The 25,195-nt window shown below is 38.3% G+C and overlaps 1 protein-coding gene across 12 annotated transcripts in view; it reads left to right on the forward strand.

Annotated features, from left to right (window-relative positions):
• The window catches only part of Mast2 (microtubule associated serine/threonine kinase 2), a 176,464-nt gene that overhangs the window by 52,731 nt on the left and 98,538 nt on the right, over positions 1 to 25,195 (forward strand). For all 12 annotated transcript variants that reach the window (XM_052715918.1, XM_052715908.1, XM_052715914.1 and 9 more), the window contains one exon: positions 17,898 to 17,929. In XM_052715918.1, coding sequence (XP_052571878.1) covers positions 17,898 to 17,929 — 32 coding nt within the window. The remainder of the gene's footprint in view (positions 1 to 17,897; positions 17,930 to 25,195) is intronic.

Here is a 25,195-nt window from a genome sequence, read left to right on the forward strand (position 1 = left end):
TCCTTCTGTTTCTATTGTGTGGAACAATTTGAAGAGTATTGAAATTAGCTCTGTAGAATTCTGCACTGAAACCATATGGTCCTGGGCTTTTTTTGATTGGGAGACTTTTAATGACTGTTTCTATTTCTTTAGGGTTTATTGGTCTATTTAAATAGTTTATCTGGTCTTGATTTAACTTTGGTATGTGGTATCTATCCAGAAAATTGTTCATTTCTTTCAGATTTTCCAATTTTGAGGAGTATAGGTTTTTTTTTTTTTTTTTTTTTTTTTTGGTTTTTCGAGACAGGGTTTCCCTGTGTAGCTTTGCGCCTTTTCTGGAACTCACTTGGTAGCCCAGGCTGGCCTCGAACTCACAGAGATCTGCCTGGCTCTGCCTCCCGAGTGCTGGGATTAAAGGCGTGCGCCGCCGCCGCCCCTGCCGCCGCCGCCACCACCACCCGGCCGGAGTATAGGTTTTTGAAATATGACCTGAAGACTCTCTGATTTCCTCATTGTCTGTTGTTATGTCTCCCTTTTCATTTCTGATTTTGTTAATTTGGATGCTCTTTCTTTGCCTTTTGGTTAATTTGGATAGGGTTTTGTCCGTCTTGTTGATTTTTTTTTTCAAAGAATCAACGCTTTGTTTCATTGATTCTTTGTATTGTTCTCTTTGTTTCTATTTCATTGATTTCCACCCTCAATTTGATTGTTTCCTGGCGTTTATTTCTCCTGGGTGAGTTTGTTTCTTTTTGTTCTAGAGCTTTCAGTTGTGCTGTTAAGTCATTGGTATGAGATTTCTCCAACTTCTTTATGTGGGCATTTAGTGCTATGAATTTTCCTCTTAGCTCTGCTTTCATGGTGTCCCATAAGTTTGGGTATGTTGTGCTTTCATTTTCATTGAATTCTAGGAAATCTTTAATTTATTTATTTCTTACTTGACCCATTGGTGCTTCAGGTGGGCATTATTCAGTTTCCATGAGATTGTAGGCTTTCTATAGTTTTTGTTGTTGTTGAAATCTAACTTTAAGGCATGGTGGTCCGATAAGATACAGGAGGTTATTCCAGTGTTTTTGTATCTGTTGAGATTTGCTTTGTGACCAAGCATGTGGTCAATTTTTGAGAAGGTTCCATGGGGTGCTGGGAAGAAGGTATATTCTTTTGTGTTAGGGTGGAATGTTCTGTAGATATCTAAGTCCATTTGAGTCATAACATCTGTTAGGTCCTTTATTTCTCTGTTAAGGTGAAGCTCTTTCTTTTGAATGTATTTTTGTCTAGGAAGAGTACCAAACTGTCATATTACATAGCTGGAGGGAGTTTTGTTTTGTTTCCTTTTAATAGCTGTATATTCTCCCCCACCCGCAAAGGGTTTTTCTGTTTAGCTTTGGAGCCTGTCCTGGAATTAGCTAGCTCTGTAGATTGGCCTGGCCTCAGACTCACAGAGATCTACCTGCCTCTGACACCGGAATGCTTTAATCCCAATTAAAGGCATGCTCCATGACTGCCGGGCTCTTTTGTTTGTTTGTTTGTTTTTTAATTTACCTTAAGGTTTATTTTCTAGAAGACTTTACTGACACATTTTGAAATAGAAATGCTGTTTGAAAAGCAGTAGTTTAGATTGTTCAGTTATTCAAAATGATAATACTTTCACAGCAAGTTTTAGGTTTGTGTGCCTGAGCATACTGAAGATAATTGTGTACCTAGTTAAGTAAGTACTTACTCATATTATTTTGTATAAGTTAGACTACCTAAATGTTTTCCAGAAAATCATCCAAGGTACAAGCTGCTTTCATCCTACCTACTTTCTTTACCAGGTTTCTTAGAGGAAGCAACATAGTAAATATTTCCCTAGAGAAGGAACCTTCTCTAGTTAGTTTGCCATTCTATATAGCCAGTGATGAGAATAGTTCAGGTGCAAAGCTACATTTGCTGAATGCATGAATAAACAGAACAATGAAGGAAAGAATATCTGTTCTTACCATTGTTACTAAGTTTAAAAAGTTCTAGACAGTATAATAAGAGAAAAATAAAACTGCATAAATACTGAGTGAAAAGAAAAAAGTTCTAATACATGTCATGAAGTAGCTGTTTGCTAGAAATGCCAAAGGAGTTAACTAAAAGTTATTAGGTCGTTGCTAAGTATATACAGCTCAGTTGCTAGAGTACCTTCGAGGCATGGATATGGCCTTGGGTTGGATCCTAGTACATATAAACTAGAAATGACTTCTTGTGCCTATAATCAGAAAGTGACGCCAGATGTCCAAGGTGTCTTAGCTGTATAATGACTTTGAGATCAGTCTGGGATACATGAGATTCTTTCTCAGAAAGAAAATGGGAAGTTTAGGACAGGCGTGATGGCACAAGTTTGTAATGACAACACTGGGGAGACTGAGGCAGGAAGAGCAGGCGTTTATGGCCAGCCTCACCTATGCAGTGAATTTGAGGCAGGCCTGAATTATATGAGACTAGTCTCAAAATAAACAGCTGAGGAAAGTTACCAGACATAAGATCAAAAAATAATATTCTAATATACCAGCAGTAGCCTATTGGAAATTACATAGAAGATATGTCACCATTACTAACAATAGAATTCCCCCAACATAAAAAATTAACTTTTACAAAGAAATATGCCTATTATAAGAAAACTATGAAATGTTTTGAGAGACATAGAAGTAAAGATGTATTGTATGTAATGGTAAAGATAGCAGTATTGTAAAGATTCTAATTTGTAGAGTTGATGAGAATGGCCTGATGTTGTGTTTGCACACAAACCTTTGATCCTTGCACTAGGTATTTCTGTTAGTTTGAGGCCATCTAGGGCTACATGAGGGAGACAGTCTCAACAATAAAATGAAACAACTGATTTCCAACCTCTGGGAGAAAACTTCCATAACTCTAAAGAAGACTGTTTAATAAAAAGTAAACAAAAGCCAAGCATAGCAGAGCACACCTTTAATTCCAGCACTTCGGAGGCAGAGGCAGGCACATCTTTGAGTTGAGGCTAGCCTTGTCTACATAGTTATTTCCAGGACAGCTAGAGCTACTTAGTGAGACCCTGTATCAACAAAACAAAACCAACCAAACAAAAAACCAGAGAGGTGGCTCAACAGTTAACGATGTTGTCTGCTCTTGGAGAGACTCTAAGCTCAGTTTCTAACACCCTTATCAGATGGCTCACAACCACCTGTAACTCAGGGGGTTCTGATTGATGCCACTGACCTCCTTGGGTATCTGCACTCATGGGCACATACCCACAAAAAGATAAACATAATTAAGAATATAAAAATATTTGAAAATTAAAAAACAGCAACAAAAAAAAAGAACAGGTCATGTTTGAGTGAAGGCAGCCTATATCAGATCAGCTGTTTTGAAAGTAAAAGAAATTTTAAAAAAGTGAAGTAAAAAAACTACACTACTATAATTTTGCTACAAAATAGTGATAACAAATACTAGAATACACTGGTTTATGTAATGATTAATTTAATGGTTTATGTGAAAGAAGACACAAGTTGGAAGAATAATAGCTTAGCTTTATTGCTCTGTGATGGCCTTATTCTTGGGCTGAAATTCTCTGTGCTGCAAAAAGAAGAGGATGAAAAAGTCATACAATGCATATCCATACATTTACTCGTAAAAAGATGCCTGGAGATTGTATGTGAGCAGCTTTTCTAGAGGAGTCCACATCTGGTATAGGGATTAACTGTAGATGTAACCAACCGTCTTATTAAATAAGAAACACAGAGCCGATTCAGAGAAGAAAGCCAAGAGGTCAGAGCTAAGAGCCTCACCCTTCGTGATTCAGCAATCCTCTTTAGCCAAGAGAGCTCTCCGAAAGGGACCTACTTCCTGTATGTATGTCTTTATATAGTCTAGCTGTTCCGCCTTCTCATTGGTTGTAAACCCAAACACGTGACTGCCTTGTCACTGCCTGAATGTACCGCCCTCTAGGTCCTTAAAGGCGTGCGCCACCGCCACCATGCACTTGCTATGGCTCTAATAGCTCTGCCCCCCAGGCAACTTTATTTATTAACATACAATTAAAATCACATTTCAGTACAAGTAAAATACCACCACATTTCCCCTTTTCTATTTTAATAAAAAGGAAAAAAAAGAAAAAGGTTATAACTAACAAAAGAAAAACTATATACAAAAGTACAATGACTATATACAATATATACAAGTAATAAATGTCTAAACAATGTCTAGTCCATTTGTATTTGACAAATTCAGAGAAAATAATTTCATTATCTATCCTATTTTGTTAAGTCCAAAATGTATCTAATTCACTTTCTATCCTAATTAATCTTCAACTATAACTAACTAATCTTCAACTCCCTCAGAGACCCAAGAAGGAAATAATATTAGCTAACAAAAATAAAAACAGAAAGTGCATGCAAGCAACTTCCAAAAAATTTGTGAGTTGACAGAAATAGCCAGCTGCCTGGACAGTCACCTGAGGTTTCTCCACAATGCTGGGGCATCATCTTCAGCCTATAGGCTTAGCATATCTGACAGACTCATTTGTGAAGTAAGATGTACACAAGGTCAACAGTTCAACCTCACATTGGGTGAGAGCAGTCCATGTACCAGAAACACCTGAATTCCACTAGTGTCATGTCATGATTCAGGATTTTAAATTCTGGAAATTGTTGATGGTTTTTTAATTCAGCTGTCCATTCTTGGCTGTGTATATATGGCTTCATCTTAGCATCCCGTTCTTCTCCACATCCCTCTATCAAATGCCAGTCTACTATTGAGAGGCGTGAGCTTAGTTACTCTTCAAGAATAACTGTTTCAGCTGCTGTTCCATTGCACATCAGAGGCCATCGGCCCACTGCCTGTTAAGCTGCCTTCGAAGAAAAGGGCACTGTACCTTTTCCGAATTGCGAAGGCCACTTCAGGGATGGTGCCATATTGTCCTGGCCTCTGAAGATGCCTTTTGATAAAGCCATAACCACACTTGTTTTGGCAAGAATCAGTAATCCTTTGTTTTATGTCCTGTCTGTCCATTTTGTCCTGTTGATTCGAGGATACTTTGTTGTCCAGTGGCTAACTTTTGCCACAATGAAAGTTAACTCCATATGCAGTTTCTTCAATGCCCATATTTTCTCTGAAGTAGATTGGTACTGCCAGGAGCCGATATGTCTCATAGTCATAACAAAAAAGAAAAATTTTCTAAGTTATTAAAACATTTTAAATGCCATATTCTGTAGATCTCTGAAGGGTTTGAAAATGACCTGTCTAAAATATATCTGCTCAATTTTTAAAACATATCTAATATGACTACAAGTTCTATTGTAATGTCTAACTACTAACTTTCATTTCTTTATATCCTAATAGTTGGTAATAATAACATTCAAGGATCAGAAAATTGCATTGTTAAATGAATGGTATAAGTACAATTAGAAATATACATATAGCATTTTCTAACAATATCAATTTCAATATATATAATTTGTATACAGTATAAAACAATCCAATCCAATGTAACGTATTTAAAACTAGCAATTGTCTTTTTCTTCTTTTCTTTCTTTCTCTCTTTTTTTAAAAAATCTAATCTCCTTTGCTTAGCCTTTTTCCTAACCCTTGACACCAACTTGTAACCAACTCCCCTAAACAATGAAAATTATCCCAGACCCAAAACCCATTAAAAAGACCAAAAAACCACCCGCCCCACACCACCTCTTTGGGAACGTGGGCGTCGTATTCTTAAAATTGCTTCCTGCTAGGTATGGGCGAAGTTATCTTTATCCTGAAAGAAAGATTTTAGGTTAATTGTCAAATTCTAGGAAAGGTAACTATGTCCTTCATTATCTAGTCTGTGTATAATGCCAAAGTTCAGGGTTTATCTCAAGTCCTTATTCAAGTAGTCTTTGAGACTGGATCATCTCAGCTAGTCATCTGAAAATTGCTCTGAGCACTTTGTAGTTCAAAGCTGATCTGTAGATGATGTTTGTCTGCTTAGTGATGTTATTATTGTCCACGTGGAATTGTTGTTGTTGTGGGGCCCCATCTTCTTCCTGGAGACTTCAGTTGATGTTAGGCCTGGCCGTGATTTCCTGCAGAAAACTGATAAGAGACTCGAACACAAAGACATATGCAGCTAATTGAAACATTTTTTCTAGAATTAGTTAGTACTCTATATGACCATTCATATCTTAACAAAGTTTAAAATGTATATATATCTATATATCTATATATATTAATCTTGTAAATTTTATTTATAAATCTTTATTTATAAATCTTTATAAATCTAAAAATTTATACTTTAAGAAAAGTTTAAAGAATCAGAATAGAATCAAAGAGTTGAGATTAGTAATAGAATAGTCCCTTAATTAATTTGGCTTTTCTCCTGTCCCATAGCAGAAGATGGCTCTTATATTCTGGCATGATACAGGGAGTTTGCATTTTCCTTTTAACAACATGCTTGAGTTTAAAGAAGGAGAGAGCCATTCTCCAATTCCAAAGTCAGCTTTAAATTTTAATTGAACTGGGACTATTAGAAGACCAATAGTGTTAAAATTTTAGAGAAAAGCAGAAACAAACCTTTAGAAAGACATAAAATTTTTTAGATATTATATACCCATATGCCATTTCACTCTGTTTCCTGGGATAGATGATTTGTCCCTTTTCTTCAGTTGTCTCATTTGTCCAGTGTTCTTCAGATTCCTTAACCTTCATTCTCCTAAAAGACAAAAACAAAAACCTTTCCCCAAGACTAATTTTGGGGATGTTCCTTTTTGGCAAGTTATTATCTGTTTAAATGAAAAGACATGTGTTACTGGTATAAGTTAGTTTAAATTGGATGTTCATGCTGGTTGATGAACTATCACCTCCTCTAATTAAGAGGTTTCTCTTGTTCAAATCGAACCTTTATCAATTTTGATGGTACCCACAACTTATCTTCTCCTGTAGAAACAAAAGCAAAACCTCGTCCCCAACGTAACACATACCCTGGTTTCCATTCTGAGGTCAGCACATCCTTAAAGTATATAGGCTGATTTAATTCTGTAGTTTTTTCTATTATCCAATGTCTCTCTGCAGCTGTTGTCCCTTTCTCATTGGCATTAAGAAAATTCAAAGTTAATAAAGCATTATGCAGTCAAACACGTGACTGCCTCATCACTGCCTGTATGTACCGCCCTCCAGGTCCTTAAAGGCATGCGCCACCACCGCCATGCACTTGCTATGGCTCTAATAGCTCTGACCCCCAGGCAACTTTATTTATTAACATACAATTAAAATCACATTTCAGTACAAGTAAAATACCACCACAATTAACTGTTTTGCATGAAAAGTAATTCAGATGTAGGTCTTACGGTAAAACTTGACTTTTATCCTCTTTTTCTGCTTTTGAAACAACTACATTGAGAGACATTTGACATTGGCATTCTTTGTGAATTGAAGAAGGCACTTTTATAGTGCCTGGTTTCCCAGTTCACTTTGTTAGAAATAATTTTGAGCTTTGAAAGGTCAACTGACTAGTCACCATAAACAAACACGTTTTTCTGTCAACTCTCAGCACTATCATTTCCACATCAGGTATTTGCCCATAAAGTCTTTATTACATAGAGATTCTAGCATCAGGTTCTAAATTTAGAGTATTGATTGTGTAGGTAAAACTATTAGCCTTAGGTAAAATCTAATTTTGTGTCCCCTCTTTTCTCCTTTTCTGACCATGCTGCTCAGAAATCAGAATTTTTAAAGTGCCGTTGTTCAGAAATACTTAATACTTAAGGCATATTGGGAAGTATTATTGCTGCAAAAATTTACTTGGGATTTTTATTTAGATATTATGTCCATTAATAAGTTATGATCATCATATAAAGGGTGATTCAGTTTTCAGTCCTTAAAAAACAAAATCAAGAGGCACAGAAATGTCAAGCATTCTATTTTTTAAAAGAATATTTTTTTTATTGAAAATAGATGCTTTTCTAAAAAAAGGAAATAGATTCTTTTCTCTCATAATATATCCTGATTATAGTTTTCCCTCCCTCTATTTCTCCCATTTCCTCCCCCCCTTCCAGGTCTACTCCCTTTCTGTCTCTCATTAGAAAAGAACAGCCTTTTAAGAGATAACAACCAAACATGATAAAATACAATAATAATATGAAAGAAAAACTATCATATCAAAATTGGACACAACGATCCAACAGGAGGAAAAAGTTCCAATAGTAGATGTAAGAGTCAGGGACCCACTTGTTCTCACAGTGAGGAGTTCCATTAAAAATACTAAGCTAATAGCTATAATATATACTCAAGAGGACCTGGGCTTGCTGCTTCAGTCCCTGTGAGCGCCTGCCTGTGTGCTGTGCTTAGTTGATTCACAGGGCCTTATTTGTGCTCCTGGTGTCTTCCATCCCCTGGCTCTTTATAGTCTTTCTCCACCTCTTCTGTGGGATTCCTTGAGCTCAGAGGGGAGGGATTTGATGGAGACTTCCCATTTAGACTCTTTCTCTACATGTCTGTCTATGGATCTCTGCATCTGTTCCCATCTGCTGATGGAGAAAACCTCTCTGATGACTGGATCCTGATCTATGAGTATAGCAGAATATCATTGGGAATTATTTTATTCTGTGTGTGTTTCCTCCTCCTCCTCTTCCTCCTCCTCTTCTTCTTCAAGGCTAGTAGTGTTTGGTTTTTAACCTAGGTCTCTGGGATGTCTAGTCTCTAGTCTTTGGTTCTTGGTTACCCAAGCAGTATTGGGTATGAGTTCCTTCTTGTGGAGTGGGCCTTAGGTCAGATCAGATACTTGTGGTGGTATTTTACTTGTACTGAAATGTGATTTTAATTGTATGTTAATAAATAAAGTTGTCTGGGGGTCAGAGCTATTAGAGTCATAGCAAGTGCATGGCGGCGGTGGCGCACGCCTTTAAGGACCTGGAGGGCGGTACATTCAGGCAGTGACGAGGCAGTCACATGTTTGGGTTTACAACCAATGAGAAGGCAGAACAGGAAGACTTTAAAGACAGACACACAGGAAGTAGGTCCTTTGCGGAGAGCTCTCTTGGCTGGAGAGGATTCCTGAATCAGGAAGGGTGAGGCTCTTAGCTCTGACCTCTTGGCTTTCTTCTCTGAATTGGCTCTGTGTTTCTTATTTTATAAGACCGTTGGTTACATCTACAGATACTGGTTGGCTACTCCCACAAGTTCTGTGCCAACACTGCCCTAGTATATTTTATAGGCAGGACGGATTGTAGGTCAAAGGTTTTCTTGCTAGTTTGGTGTCCATATTTTTCTTGTAGGTACCCTTCAAAGTACCCTCCCACACTAAAGAGAATGTAGAGGTGAGGGCTCCATGTAGCTGCCAGCTCTACTTCTCCATGTTCAATGAGTTGTGTGGGTGTTATCCTCAGCAGTGGGGCTCTGCTGTCTGTTTGTGGAGAGAACATTTAGTCTTCGTGTAAATCCTGGATCGTTTAGACAACAACTCGATTATACTCTAGTCCTACCACTGGAAGCCTTACGTGGCTACAAGAGGTGACCAGTTGAGACTCCATATTCCCCATTACTAGGAGTCCTCTTTAGGATCACCTTCATAGATTCCAGGAAATTTCTACTATACTAGGTTTTCCCCAAATGTTCCCCCTCCCAATTCCATCCGACTCTCTGCACTCCACCCCCCAAACCTGATTTCCCCTGCTTCCTTCCCTACCTGCCCCCAGTCCACCTGTAAAATCTATTCCCACTCCTAGGGAGATCTCTCCATTACCCCCTTCCTCTTTACCTAACATCTCTGGGTCTAGGAATTATAGTTTGGTTATCTTTCCCATAGGGCATTTGATTTTTAAAAAGAGAAAGAGAATGTTTTTAAAGCTTTATCCATAACAGTCTTTTGTATTCTAAAATATTTTTATCAAGTTAGTAAGTTAGATGACTTCAAAGCTTAAGGGATTTTTTTTTCTTTATGGTGAATCTACTTTTTTGCTCTGCCACACACATATAATCCCTAGTCAGTGTTGTGTGGCCCTCATTTCTGTTTGTTTGTATTTCCCTTTTCTCAGATTCATTCTTTTGAGTTTTCCTTCTGTACGTATTAACCCCCAGTCATCATCATGCAGTTAAGACCTAAATATGTCGTTTTTAAATCTCACTGACGTAAGTCTAGCATCTTTGCAGACAAGAATAATCAGACCAGTCTTGAATATTTAGAATTCCTCTGCTATGTGGATTCTGTTCTATTTTAAAAACACATTTTTCCAGGTACCAGGTATTTTATACATGGAGTTGTTTTACTTAAAAATCTCAAAGATCACCGGGCAGTGGTGGCTCACGCCTTTAATCCCAGCACTCGGGAGGCAGAGGCAGGTGGATCTCTGTGAGTTCGAGGACAGCCTGGACTGCCAAGTGAGTTCCAGGAAAGGCGCAAAGCTACACAGAGAAACCCTGTCTTGAAAAACCAAAAAAAAAAAAAAAAAATCTCAAAGATCATGCTGGTGTGGCAGCAAAAATCACATCCAAACTCTGAAGTCCTATATATTCCCTTGGTCACCTGTGTTCTTCCATGTAAGTCAGCATTACAACTTGAATGTATGTGAGCTATCTTTTGTTGATTTTTTTTTTTTTTTCCAAGACAGGGTTTCTTTGTGTAGTTTTGGTGCCTGTCCTGGATCTGGCTCTGTAGACCAGGCTGGCCTCAAACTCATAGTCTCCTGAGTGTTGGGATTAAAGGCGTGCACCACCACCACCTGGCCTTGTTGATTTTTAATGGACATTTGTTTTTGTTTTGTTGAGACAGGTCTTGCTTTGCAGCCCCGGCTGGCCTAGAACTTGATATATAGATCATGATGGCCTAGAACTCAGAAATCCACCTGTCTGTGCCTCTCAAGTACTGGGTTTAAAAGTGTGTGCCACCAAGCACAGTTAGATACCTTTGAAAATTTAAAGAAAAGATTTTCAATGTAGTCCTCTTAAGCCTCTATTTTTTTTTTTTTTTTTGCTCTGATGCTTCACACATTTATTGTGTTTTCTTAATTTTGTATTTATTTGTTTTTTAAGATAGAGTCTCTAGCCCAGGCTGGTCCAGAACTCACCATGTAGCTGAGGATGACCTTGAACTTCTCATCCTCTGTCTCTGCTTTCTCTGAGTGCTGGGATTATAGGCTTGCAGCACCATACCCAGTTTATGGTGTACTGTGGATGAGATTCAGGGCTTTGTGCATGCTACTACAAAGGAAGATGAATGAATGGTGGAAAATGTATACTATGATGGTTAATCTGGATTGGATTAAAAAGTATCTAGGACAGTGGTTCTCTGCCTTACCAAAGCTGTGACCCTTTAATACAGTTTCTCATGTTGTAGTGACCCAACTATAAAATTATTTTCATTGCTACTTCATAACTACTGTTATGACTTGTATGACACACCAAGACCAAGTTCTCAGCACAAAGGAGATTTATTTGCCCCAGAGGGACAAAGGTCAGGGAGTCAGAGACAAAATGACAGGAGACAGAAGAGGGAGAAGGTGAAAGGAACAGCGGAGGGGGGAAGGTATATTTGCCCCAGAGGAACAAAGGACTGCCTGTGGATAGAGAGGAGACGACATGACCCATAGGCAAATGGCAGTTTATAAAGGGAAAGGGGAAAACCCATGTTAGGATGAGTTGGCTTGTTTTGATTGGGTGTGTTAATTAGGGTAGGCAAAAGGGGCTTTTGATTGCTGGACCTAAGTGCTTTGATAGCTGGACCTTCATGGTTGGCCTTAGGAGGAGGAAGTGGCCAAATAAGGAAGTAGACCTTGGTGTCTAGCTTTAAGAATGTAGTCTGTTTTTAGCAAGGGGGAGAAGGGTATAATGCAAAACCACTTGACACCATGTTTGCCATTCTCGGGCTTGCTAGATAGATAGAGCCCTTCAATGTAAAATTCCTGATATGTGACCTTTGTGAAAGGGTCATTTGACCTCCAAGACCTACAGGTTGAGACCACTGATCTAGGAGATTAGTAAAGCATACCTTTAGGGGGGATATGTGATAGGGTGGTGGGAGTAGTATTTCCAGAAAGGATTCATTAAAGGGAAGGGTGATCTACCTTGAGTATGGGTGATACCGATTTCTCCCCTGGGAGCCTAGATGGAATAAGTAAGGAAGAAGAAAGCCCACTAACACAGGCGTTTGTCTCTCTTTCTACTTTTTTTTTTTTTTTTTTTTTTTGTTTTGTTTTTCGAGACAGGGTTTCTCTGTGTAGCTTTGCGCCTTTCCTGGATCTCGCGCTGTAGACCAGGCTGGCCTCGAACTCACAGAGATCCGCCTGGCTCTGCCTCCCGAGTGCTGGGATTAAAGGCGTGCGCCACCACCGCCCGGCTCTCTTTCTACTTCTAAGACACTGAAGTCTCTGAAACCATGAACAAAGTAAATCTTTCCTTCCTTAAGGTTTTTTTTTGTTTGTTTGTTTTTTAGGTATTTGGTCACTATGACAGACACACACAAGATTGCACTCTGTGAATTCCTTAGAAAGTATGTGGGAAGTTCAGGGAGGGAACCACCTCAGTCAGAAACGGCTTAATATATAGACCTGAGCTGGACTGTAGTTCGGTAGGGCAGTGGGGCCCTGGTTTCAATGTCTGGCACTGGGGGAAAAACTCAAATCAGACTTAAGCCAAACTACAAATCAGCCCTTCCCCTAACTGGTGACTGTGGACATGAAGGACAAGCACCAACCTTGTGACTCTTGCTTGCATATTTACTTGTGGGGGTAGTGGTTATTGCCTTTCGACACTTGGCATTTGTCTTTTCTTTGAAAATATTTTATGGGTTTAGTTATTTTGAATACAGAGTAATACATACATAGGCAGTGATTCCCACATGGCATCACTGAACATGTGTAATACCATCAGAAGTTTGCTTTATGGTAAATGAAAGCGAGCAAGTGATTTCTAGGATTTAGTATGTGTTGTCAACTTTTGTTTTGTTTTTGATTTTTCAAGACAGGGTTTCTCCATGTAGTTTTGCTGCCTGTCCTGGATCTCGCTCTGTAGCCCAGGCTGGCCTCAAACTCACAGAGATCGCCTGGCTCTGCCTCCTGAGTGCTGGGATTAAAGGCGTGCGCACCGCCACCCGGTGTGTAGTCTTCTGTCTAACTTCAGAATATAGTTCATGGACTTTTGTTTTTTCAGTGTAATCAGAAAATACTTTCTTTGTTTTGTTTCTTTGGGAAGTATCATCTTCAGCAGGAAGTAATTTGCAAATGCATGAGTTTGAAGGACCTACAATGGTTAATGCAATTGTAGAGACTCTTCTAGCAATATATATTAGAGTTTGGGGTACAGTAATAGTTTTTAGAGACTAACATTTTATTTGATGAAGTAGTAATTGGAAAGGGGTATGTAGTAATTACGGGATTTTTTTTTTCTTTAAAAGGGATAGATGTTTGGCACACTCATTGAAAATTTATAAGAATGCAGAGAGTTTGAGGTAATGGGGTGTTGGGTCAGGGGAGGGGTGGTGCAAATAATGAGGTACAGACCACCAAAGTTTTTTAAACCAGAAGCAAACTTTATTCAGAGAGGGCGGGGGGCGGGGAGAGAAGCTTCCAGTTAACTGGGACCATAGTCAGAGTTCAGGCTTCTGATACTGTGGCAATGGGGGCATGTTTCAAGCCCCTTTTTAGTAAGAAGTAAGGATTAGGCATGGACAAAAGAATTTTTTCAATTTCGAAGTTCAAACTTAGAGACATATGCATTTTAAGATTTACAATTTCTATTAACAAGATTTTAGCTAATTGAGGTTTGTAAAAAGACTGCAGTTTTTCCTAACACAGTTAATAGTGTTTGCAAAAACCTGTAGCTTTCCTGATATAGCTGGTTTCCCCTAGCAGGGAAGGATATGAAACAGTGCAAAGCAGGTAGTCACGTGTGGGCATTTGATTAAAGTTTATTGGATGAGATGTACTAGGAGTCATGTAGAACTCATTAAAACTTAACTTTGGTCCATGGCAGTTGTTGATAGTAAGTGGCAGGGGGTCATTGTGAAAAGCTAACTCCTGCCTGCAGAGAGCCATTGTAAAAACTAGCATTAGGTTGTTGATAGAACTTTCTAGTGGTAAAGCAAAGTATAATTTTCTGTTGTATTCTCATCCAAATACTCCCTTATCTAGGTATGTACCTTTAGTCCCAACAGCTTAAGAAGTTGAGGTAGGAGGATCAGTGGAAGCCATGAGTTTCAGACCATCATAGGGATATTATCTCAAATTATTTCCCATACCAATATTATAGAACAATTCTTTATGTTTATGTTTTCTTTTGTTAGTTCATGGAACTACCATTATCTGAAATGGGGGGGAGAGACTTATAGCTAGAATGAAGTTTGATTAAAAAGAACATTGGACATTTTAGCCTTGATAATTATACAAGCAATTATAAGTGTTTAAGATTAGAGCTAAATCTGGGAATGAAAAAATGTGCAAATCTTTCGAAGTAGAGAGTTATGGGTCCAATGGTTCTTTGGAAAAGTTTGGAATGTCTGATAATATTTCTGAAATAATATTTTTCAGGAACTTTTTTTTTTTTTTAGATAGGATCTGATATAGCCCAGATTGACCTCAGATTTACTGTGTATCTGAGGATGACTTTGAACTCTAATCCTCTTACCTGTACATTTCCAGTGCTGGGATTATAAGTCTGCTTTACTCTACATAGTACAAGAAATATTTTGTAGATGTATCCTAGGAAATAAGTATAAAAATGTGTGCTGGTCAGTGGTGGTGCACACCTTTAATCTTAGCACTCAGGAGGCGGAAGCAGGAGGAGCTCTGTGAGTTTGAGGCCAGCTTGTTCTACAAAGTGAGTTCCAGGACAGCCAGAGCTACACAGAGAAATGTTGTTTTGAAAAAAACCAAAAAAGTATGTTTATATAGAAGTATAGTTTTAATGAAGTAGAAAAAGAATGAAAGAAAGAAATTTGTATTTGAGAATTGGATAAATACATATTGGTATATTTATAGGTGAGACTATATGTTATGTAGTTATTAGTTATATTAGTTATCTTATTAGATAATAATGATAATATTAGATAATATAATAAGTTAGATAATAATGAGAAGACACATAAAAATAACAAACGAAGTATAGTTTTAGTTATTTTTGATGACTCAGGTCTGTAATCTGGATGTTCTGGAGACTTGAGGCAGAGGATTGCAAATCTGAAGCCTGCCTGTGTCACAGAGTGGGTTCAGGGCTAGCATAATAAGACAACATAATAAAACCCTGCTGTGAAATACAAAGTAAAAAAAGAATCAGGAATATATATAGCTCCATGGTATATCACTTAACAGCATGTATAAGATTCTAGGTTCAATTCCTGGACTAGCAGGGGGATAGGGAGGAATTCTTTTTTTTTTTAACAGTTTAATTTTTTTATTTAAACATTTTTATGTGATATATTTTAATCATATTCTTTCCCTTTTCCTAGTTCTTCCGAGATTCTCCCCACTTCTCTACCTCATGTTCTCATTTTCTCTCTCAAAAACCAAAAACAAACTGGAGAATCAAAACAAAAAACAATTAGACAAATGTAGCTGAAGTTTTCCCAGGTCCTGTCCAGCCCCACAGACCCCGCAGCCACTTATAAAATAATCACTCAGAAGCTTATATTAATTAAGACTGTTTGGCCATTAGCTCAGGCTTTCCATTGACTAGCTCTTACATTTAAACTCAGCCCATTTCTGTTAATCTATATGTCGCCATGTTTTCCGTGCCTCTACCTGTGTGCCATTACATGCTGCTCCTTGGACTGTGGGCTGGCATCTCCTGACTCAGCCTTCCTTTTCCCAGAATTCTCCTTGTCTGTTTATCCCGCCTATACTTTCTGCCTGGCTACTGGCCAATCAGCTTTTTATTTATCAACCAATCAGAGCAACACATTCACAGCATACAGAACATCCCACAGCAGACAAAAATAATAGAAAAAGCACAGAAAAAACCTTGGAGTCTGTTTTGTGTTGACCAACTACTCCTGGGCATGGGGCCTGCCCTAGAGTGTGGTTTATATACCCAGTTACACTCCATTGAAAAAACTTGAGTTTTAGGGAGAATTTTTAAAAAGGGGACTGGTAAAAAACTGGGACTTAAAACAGTGAAAGCAAGTTACAGGGGTCCCAGTTCTTACTGTAAGGGTGTATATAAAACCTTAACTAGAACTATCCTTAATAGTTAATGTAGGTGTCTTTTTACGTATTACAGACACATAGTTATTACTTTATATGATTTAAGTTAGATGTATATGGTTTCATATGTGAATAAGGGTGTGCATCAACATGGAGGCCAGAGAGTGTCATTTCTCAGAATGATCCACCTTGTTTTTTGAAATAGGTTCTCTCACTGGGACCTGGGGCTGCCCTATTTGATGAAGCTGGCTGACCAGCAAGCCCCAAAGATATGTCTATCTCTGCCCCTGTAGCACTGAAATTATTAAGCATCTGGCTTTTTATATTGGCTCTGGAGGACTAATTTAAGCTCTCATGCTTGCATGCTAAGTACTTTACTGAACAATCTCTTTGGTCTTTGTGATCATCTTTTGTTTTGTGTTTTCTGTATTATAATGTTTGACTAAAATATTTTAAAGCATACTCCGCCTCCATATTTGTTTTATATCCTTGCTGCTAATGATATGAATCCTTTGTGATTCATTACCAATTAAAGGCTGGCACAAAGAGTTACTAGAATCTAACCTGGGAAGGTGGTTACATCTAGTGGGAAACAGTGTAACCATCTGGGATATCTTCCTTTTAGGAGGGAAGAATAAAGAGGTCATACTGACCATTTGTTTTATTAATATCTTATTTATTTTTTATAGTTTTTGTGCCTTTTATGTAAACTTTTTGTGAAAGCTTTTTTTTTTTTTTTTTTGGTTTTTTGAAACAGGGTTTCTCTGTGTAGCTTTGTGCCTTTCCTGGAACTCACTTGGTAGCCCAGGCTGGCCTCGAACTCACAGAGATCTGCCTGGCTCTGCCTCCCGAGTGCTGGGATTAAAGGCGTGCTCCACCACTGCCCGGCGCGAAAGCTTTTTAAAAAGCAGTTAATATGAAAATTACAAAAACCAAAGAAAAATGGTAATTGATAGTAATTAAAACATAAAATCAATAATTATAACATTTTTGAGTAATAAAATGCATACGAAATGAGTGATTAAATTGAAGAAACACCAGGCAGTTGTGGTGCACGCTTTTAATCCCAACACTCAGGAGGCAGAGGCATGTGGATCTCTGGGAGTTTGAGACCAGCTTGGTCTACAGAATGAGTTCCAGGACAGCCAGGACTACACAGAGAAACCCTGTCTCAAAAAAGAAGAAGAAGGAGAAGGAGGAGGAGGAGGAGGAGGAGGAGGAGGAGGAGGAGGAGGAGGAGGAAGAGAAGAAGGAGAAGGAAGAAGAAGTAGTTGGGGTGTTTTATCTAATAAAGATGGGTTTTGACAATTCGATTATTTAATGAACACATTTTAAGTCTCAGCCATTCATTTGAAATAGTCTTTGAAATTCATAAGTTCACGTTTCTGTGTTTTATATTGTCATTTTATTGCTATTTATATTTTAGCATAACAGTAAAATCTCTTCTGAATGTAAAACATGGCTGAATATTGGTAATGGAGGAATATTTCTGAAATGGGTATGGACAAGTGAATGCTCAGAACCTTGTATATCCCTGGCTGATTTACAAATAAGTATATAGATCAGGCTTGCTTGGTTTTACAAATAAGTATATAGAGATCTGCATATCTCTGCCTTCTGAGTGCTGGGGTTAAACCTTGCACCATCATGCCCAAATTTCATCAAATTTTAGAGGCAAAGGAAGAGACTACCACATAGAAAGTGTGCTATTATTAAGACAATGCTAAACATTTCTTAGGCCATTTAGGCAGGTTCACAGGATTCAGATGGGTGCTTTTTTTTTTTCCTTATCTTAACTTGTTTATGTGTTTTGTTTTTCAGAAGGAATTGAGCCTTCCAAGGAGAGGCAGCTTGTAAGTAGATGATCCTTACCATTATGATTTTGTCTGTGATGGTCTCCTGATTGGGAACAGTCTTAAGAACCTATTGTTAATATCCATTGTAGAAATCTCATTCAAGAGTCTTGTTTTCTGGATGCTGGAAAGATAGATGGTTCAGTGGTTTATAGCAGAGGACTTGTGTTCAGTTCCCAGCACCCACATGGTGGCTTGCAGCTATCCATAACTCCATTTCCAAGGGATCTGATGCCCTCTTCTGACCTCCATGGGCAACAGGCATACTTAGGTATACATTTAGTATACAGACATATGTACAGGCAAACATTCATTTCCACTTTAAAAAAAATAAAAAGAATCTTGTTTTCTGCTTATGTTTCTCATTAGATCAGAGACTTTTCCCCTCAGTAACCTCCTTGCCCCAAGTCCCCTTCTCTGGCCCAAATTTTGCCTAACAGTTGGGTAGAAGTGCTGTCATGTACTCATCACAATTATATTCTTATTTTAGGATTTACTTTTAGTAGATTTATTAAGCTAAGAATGTTGGAGTATTAAATCTGAAATTCTTTGTGTCTGTTATTCCATAACATGGCTATGGTGAGGCAAATGGTTCTTCTGATAAGTTGGAGCAAAGGTTGCTACATTTAGAGAGTAGGTTAAAACAGGTTCCCATTCTCTTTTAATCTGGATTCAAGGTTAGTGGAAATTGGAAAGTAGTCTTTGTCCTTGGATTTTAATTTCTTATGTCTTATTTGGGTACTTTTTTCCTAAGAATTCTTGGGGATTCATTGCTGATTTGGCTAATTGGAATCTCTGGAATGTGTGTTAAAAAGCATAATTTGGTGTTGGAGAAGTAGCTCAGTGGCAGCAGAATGTATGCTTAGCTTGGATGAGGCTCATGCATGAGGATCCATCTCTGGTAATGCAAAGTAAATAAAGGTAGAATGTGAATTTACTGAATTGGAATTTCCATGCTCAGACCCATCAATTTATTTGATTCACCTTTATCTAATTTACATTCATACCAACATCTGCTATAATTGACTAAGGTCTAATTTGGAAAAGACCAGGCTAAGGATATGTCTTAGTGGACAATTGTGCATGCTGCACAGGCATTAGGACCTGGGTCACATCCCCCAAACCCACCTGAAGCTGGGCTCAGTACTGCATATATGCATCTCAGGGTTCTTATGGGAAGATGGGAGGTGAAGGTAAGGACTGGCTAGCTAAGCATGTACAGTGGCAAACAACAAAGAGACATTGTCAAGCACTGGAGGTTGCCCTCTTGACATCCACACGTGTTATGACATATGTATATTCACACTTACACAAACATACATGCTCATACATACACACCTGTGAGAACACACGCACACATACAATTTTTGTAACTATTAAAGGAATAGAACTATGATAAACAATGGCTTTGAAACTTTTCCTTATGAAAACATGAGCTATTGTATATGAGGTGGCTACAATGGTATTATTTGTTCATTAAGTGCACTAAAGAGATTTAGTGTATGTGTGGATGAATATGATTATGCTACGCCATATGTGCAATCAGAAGATAATTAGCAGGAACCCTTCTCTTCATTATGTGGGTTCTGAAACTTGAACTCAGGTTTTCAGGGTCTATGGCAAATGCCTTTACCTTTTGAACCATTTGCTGGCCTTTAAATTTCTCTCTCTCTCTCTCTCTCTCTCTCTCTCTCTCTCTCTCTCCTCTCTCTCTCTCTCTGTCTCTCTGTCTCTCTCTCTCCCTCTCTACACACACACACACACACACACACACACACACACACACACACACACACACACAAATACACACAAATACATGCCTTTCCCCCCTACCTTTAAATGAATTGGTTTATTTCAAGGTGATGCAGAAGTCAGAGTACAACAAAGACAGAACAGTAGGTGCAGGCAAGATTCCATATTGAATTTGCTTTAAATTCACAGCTGAGGTAGGAGTAGCTGAATGAGAACTACAGACAGTAGCTACTTTACGTTTGTTGTTGTTTTTTTTTTTTAAACAAAAGTTTATTAAAATGTACAACAGGCTCCATGGCAACACTTGATTCTACCTGTAGGTGGTAAAAGATGTTAATGGCAGAGAATCGGTATGTTTAAATAGGAATAGAAGAAGGTTACCATCACAAGGAACAATGTATTTTTTTGCCAGATTTCTTAATTCTATTTGTGATCTGGGGGTCCTTGCTCATGGCCTTGGCTATTAGTTCCTCAAATTTCTTCTGCTTCTCTTTTTGTTTCTACTTGAAAATCTTGTCTTTATCATCCTCCTTCTTGGGCTTTTTCAAGGGCTTCTTTTTGCCACCTGTGGGTGACATGAGCATGCTTGGCCTGTCCCTACTGTCTGTTGCTTACCCCTGTGTCCCCCATCCACTTGTCTCCCAGTCCCCAATATATTTATATATATTTTAAAGTATGACAGGTAATTTTGTTCCTATTGATTATTTTACTTGTATTAATACTCGTGTAATTAAGTTGTTCCCTGAGGGTTTTTTTTTTTTAACTTTTAACAAAAGCTCATTGAGTTTAATGTAAAGGAACTCTGGCTGTGAGTCAGAACTGGGATTCAGTCTTGACTGTGTCACAGAATGGACTTTGTAAACTTAGACAGATAACTTCATTTTTAGTTAAATCTTAGTTCCCTAATCTTTGAAATGAAGGTTATGACACCTGCTTTCCATTCCTGTTAAAACTATTAGAAGGATAACTTAATAGTATGTAATGTTGCTTCAATAATTATGGTTTTGTTCTAAGATGTATTATTTTTAAAATGGTTATTAAGCATCTTAGGTTAAGTTTGGATAAATTCTATCTCTTACAGCTATATTTCTTTTTAAAGACTATTTTATGTATGTAAGTGTTTTGCCTGTTTATGAAGTGCCAGAAGAAAGGCCAGAGAGGGTTTCAGATCCCTATTGAAACTAGAGTTGTTTAGGCTGGGAACTGAACCCCCTGTCCTCTGGAAGAGCAGCCAGTGCTTTTAACCACTGACCATCTCTCTAGCCCCTCTGTTTATTTAAATTCAATTTTATAGTAGGTTTTATTTCTAGTGTTACACGTGTAACACTAGAAATAAAATCTTCTCAAATTTGGTCAAGGTAGGAATCCTACTAGGACTCAGTTGGAGTGATGTCTTGAGTGGTTGTGCATACTGGAGATGGTAGCTTTTCAACATTGTATTTAGCACATATGTAATTGGTCATTTTTCTACTATGTGTTCCATTTTCCCTCTTTTATTTTCTCTATTTGGAAGTTCTCTGAGATTTTCCATTTCTTAATATTAAATGAAATTGAACTAGCAAGATGGCTCATTGTGTAAAGGCACTTACCTCCAAGCTTGATGACCTAAACATGATTCCTAAGACCTACATAGTGGAAGAATTAGCTCCCTAAAATTGTCTTGTGATCTCCAGAGGCGTGTTCAGGCATGTACACACAAACAGAAATAAAAAAAATTAAAAGGTGAAGTCAAAGCCCAAGACAGGTATGCTTCCAATGAATAAAGTTTCAGGGAAGGAAAAAAAGAAGAGATATACTTACTTAATTTGGTACTAGAAGGATATTTTGATCACACAAACTCTGAAGTAAGCATAAGTGCCAACCAAAGTCAGTGCTGGCTGAGCACAATAACACATGCTATTATCCCAGCATTTAGGAAGGTAAAGCATGATGACTGTGATTTTGCTTATAGGGAGAATCTATCTTTAAAACAAATAAGAAACATTTTAAACATTAGTAAAGAAAGTTAAGCTACTCCAGGCCTTAAAATGTTAATAATAGTCAGAAATGGTCTTTTTCCCATATTTTTTGATATAGTAACTGACATTTAAACAACTGATCATTCAGTAAATGTCTCCTGATAATCCGCTGTATGCTGGAAACTAACTGAAATTATTAGTTTAGAACTTAGAAAGTAGGTATATTTCTTTGAAGTGCTTACAAAGTTGACTAAACCAGAACATCTTCACTTTGTCACTGCAAATAATATCATCTGTATGTCAATATGAGCACATGTATGGGCGAGTATTCTTGCATGTATGTAGTTTTGTATGAGTAGCTGTGTGTGCATGTTCATGAGTTGCATGAGCATGTGGAGGCCAGCAGTACATTTTGACTGTCATTCTTCAGATTTCTGAGATTGTTTGACAAGCTTGGACTTAACCAATTAGACAAGATTGTTGGCCAGTGAGCCCCTGAAATCTACCTTTTCACTTGTTAGGTTTATACATGCAGGCCATCATACCTGGCTTCTCTGTGTGAATTCTGAGGATCACACTCAGGTCCTCATGCTTGCACTGTAAGCAGTTTACCCACTGCGCTGTCTCCCCAGCCCAAACTATCTCTTTATCTCTAAGTTTGGAAATGTTAGGAATTTTTTTTTTTTCCTGTAGAGAAGAGGAAACAGAGATACTATCTTAAAGAGTTTTCTGTTCTTACAGCAATATCAGAGACTGGCTGAATAAAAGAATAGAGTTTTAATTTGGTTTATGGTTCAGGAGCCTGGAAAGTTTAAAAACATGTGCCAACATCTGTTCAGTTACTGGTGTAGACCTTATGCTACTTCAACTCAAGGCAGGAAGAAGTAGGACTAAGAGTCACATTCAGCCTTGCTGCATTTGGCGTAATTAAATCTAATATTAGGATAAAGGCATTAATTTTTCTTAGCAACCCAATTATTTTCTGAAAACCCTCCCACTTCTTCCATATTGTTACCTTGGAAATAACATTTCACTGTTGGTTTGTTAGAGGATAAGCCATATTTAGAGTATAGCAGACACTAATCTAGGCTTTGGCCGTTAGCAAGTTCTCTGTAGCTTTAAACAGGAACTGTGTGATTTCTGCACTGTAATTGCCTTACATGAATTGAAGTGAATGGCTGCCTGATCTCTATGCCTGATCATTTCCTCAGACAATCGAAGACTCATGGAACCTTTTGTTTGGTTTGTTTTGGTTTGTTTTTTTGAGACAGGGTTTCTCTGTAGCTTTGGAGCCTGTCCAAGATCACACTCTGTAGACCAGGCTGACCTCGATCTCACGGATATCCACCTGCCTCTGCCTCCTGAGTGCTGAGATTAAAGGCGTGCGCCACTGCCTCCCGGCGGAACCTTTTGTTTAAACATAGAATTGGACGATGCGCTGGGCGGTGGTGGCGCACGCCTTTAATCCCAGCACTCGGGAGGCAGAGCCAGGCGGATCTCTGTGAGTTCGAGGCCAGCCTGGGCTACCAAGTGAGTTCCAGGAGAGGCGCAAAGCTACACGGAGAAACCCTGTCTCGAAAAACCAAAAAAAAAAAAAAAAAAAAGAATTGGACGATGCTTTTTAGGCAGTGTGTAGTCAGAGGCAAAAATACTGCTTAGCATTTTCAGCAAAGAAGCCAGAAGAGTAAGAAACTTAGAATGTGTACTTTAAATTGAATTAGTACTCAAGAGTTTAAAAAGCGTGGAGAAACTGATGTCATTGAAATGATTGATTTACTATTTGTTCATTGCTTCATATCCTTATCGCCACATATGGAAAGTTTTAGAAGGCTTTTATAATTGTCAAGAGTTGGTCAGAAGGAGAAGTATATTCTATTTGTGTCTTGTTTGCCTCTTTCCCATAGTGGCACTGCTGTGCTCCGCTTTTATGTGGGAGCTGTCAGTCCAGACTCAGGGTTGCATAGTAGGCACTTTACTAACTGAGCCATCTCCTTAGCCTAGCTCTCTTTTTCTCTTATGCTAGGTAGTTTTTACATTTTTTCAGATCTCAGCTTAATATTTTACTGTTTGTGAAAAGCTTTTCTGACCTCACCACACTAAGACTCTAGACAGCTTAGACTAAGTTGAGTTTCCTAGAGTATATCTTTATGGCTCTTTTTTTGTTGTTGTTTTTGAGACAGGGTTTCTCTGTGTGGTCCTGGCTGTCCTGGAACTTGAACTCGGAGATCTTTCTGCCTCTGCCACTCATGCTGGGATTAAAAGCATGTGCCACCCCCCACCTCTATCCCTCCCTCTCTCCTCTTTCTTCCTCTCTTCCTCTCTCCTCTTTTAAGGCAGGATATCTGTAGCTGGCCTAGAACTCACTATATAGACCAGGCTGGCCTCAGACTCATCCTCATAGTTCTTAAGTCAAATGTCAATAAAGAATTATACTGTATTAGTCTGCTTGGCCTGCAATAACAAAGTACTATATTCTGGACAGCTTAAGTAACAAAATTATGTCATAGTTTTGGAGGCTAGAAGTACAAGATTAAAGTGCCATCAGGGTGAGCTTCTGGTAAGGGCACTCTTTCTGTCATCATGTGCTTACCTTGCCTTTTAAAAAATATAGGTAGATGCTGAGAGGTAGGTCTTTTTTCTTTCTTGCACGATTACGTTTTAAATTAAGGGACTGGAGAGAGAACTTGGCATTAAAAGCACTTACTGCTCTTGTACGGCATCTGGGTTTAGTTCCCAGCACCCAGCTCATAGCCTTCTATAACTCCAGTTCCAGAGGCCCAGCATCATTTTTGAGCCTCCATCAGTTCTAGGCATGCATATTATACATGCAGACACATTCACATAAAAATAAACAAATCTTTCATTAAAATAAAAGTATTATATGTATTTTTTTTCTCCTGCATGTGTATCTGTGCAACACTTGTGTGCCTGGTGCCCACAGAGGCCAGAAGAGGGTGTTAGATTGCCTGGAATTGAAATTATAGGTGTTGTGAGCTGCCATACGAATGCTGACAATTGAACCAGGTCTTCTGATAGAGTAATTAGTGTTCCTTTTTTTTTAAAAATTGAAATTAGATTTTTTTCATAGAATATAATTTGATCATGGCTTCCCCTCCCCCAACTCTTCCCAAATCTTATAACCAAACCCATAAATTTTCTTTCTCTTATTAGAAAACAAATAGGCATCTTAAAATAAAATAAAAACAACCCAGAACAGGACAAAGCAAACAGGGGGAAAAAGTGCTTAAAAAAAGCACAAGAAACAGCCCCCTCAACACATGCACGCACTCATGCGTGCACATTCCCCACACACAGAAATACCATAAAAACAAAAAATTAGAAACCATAATTGTCTTAGTTAGGATTTATATTGTTGTGAGGACAATGACCATGGTAACTCTTGTGAAGGAAAACATTTAATTGGGGGTGGTTTACAATTTCAGAGGTTTTAGTCCATTATAATCATGGCGGGAAGCATGGTGGCACACAGGCAGACGTGGTGGAGAAGGAGCTGAGAGTTCTACATCTGATTGGCAGGCATCAGAAAGAAGGAGAG

Source organism: Peromyscus californicus, unplaced genomic scaffold, assembly GCF_007827085.1.
Source record: "Peromyscus californicus insignis strain IS unplaced genomic scaffold, ASM782708v3 Scaffold_5__1_contigs__length_169319896, whole genome shotgun sequence".
Taxonomy (NCBI): domain Eukaryota; kingdom Metazoa; phylum Chordata; class Mammalia; order Rodentia; family Cricetidae; genus Peromyscus; species Peromyscus californicus.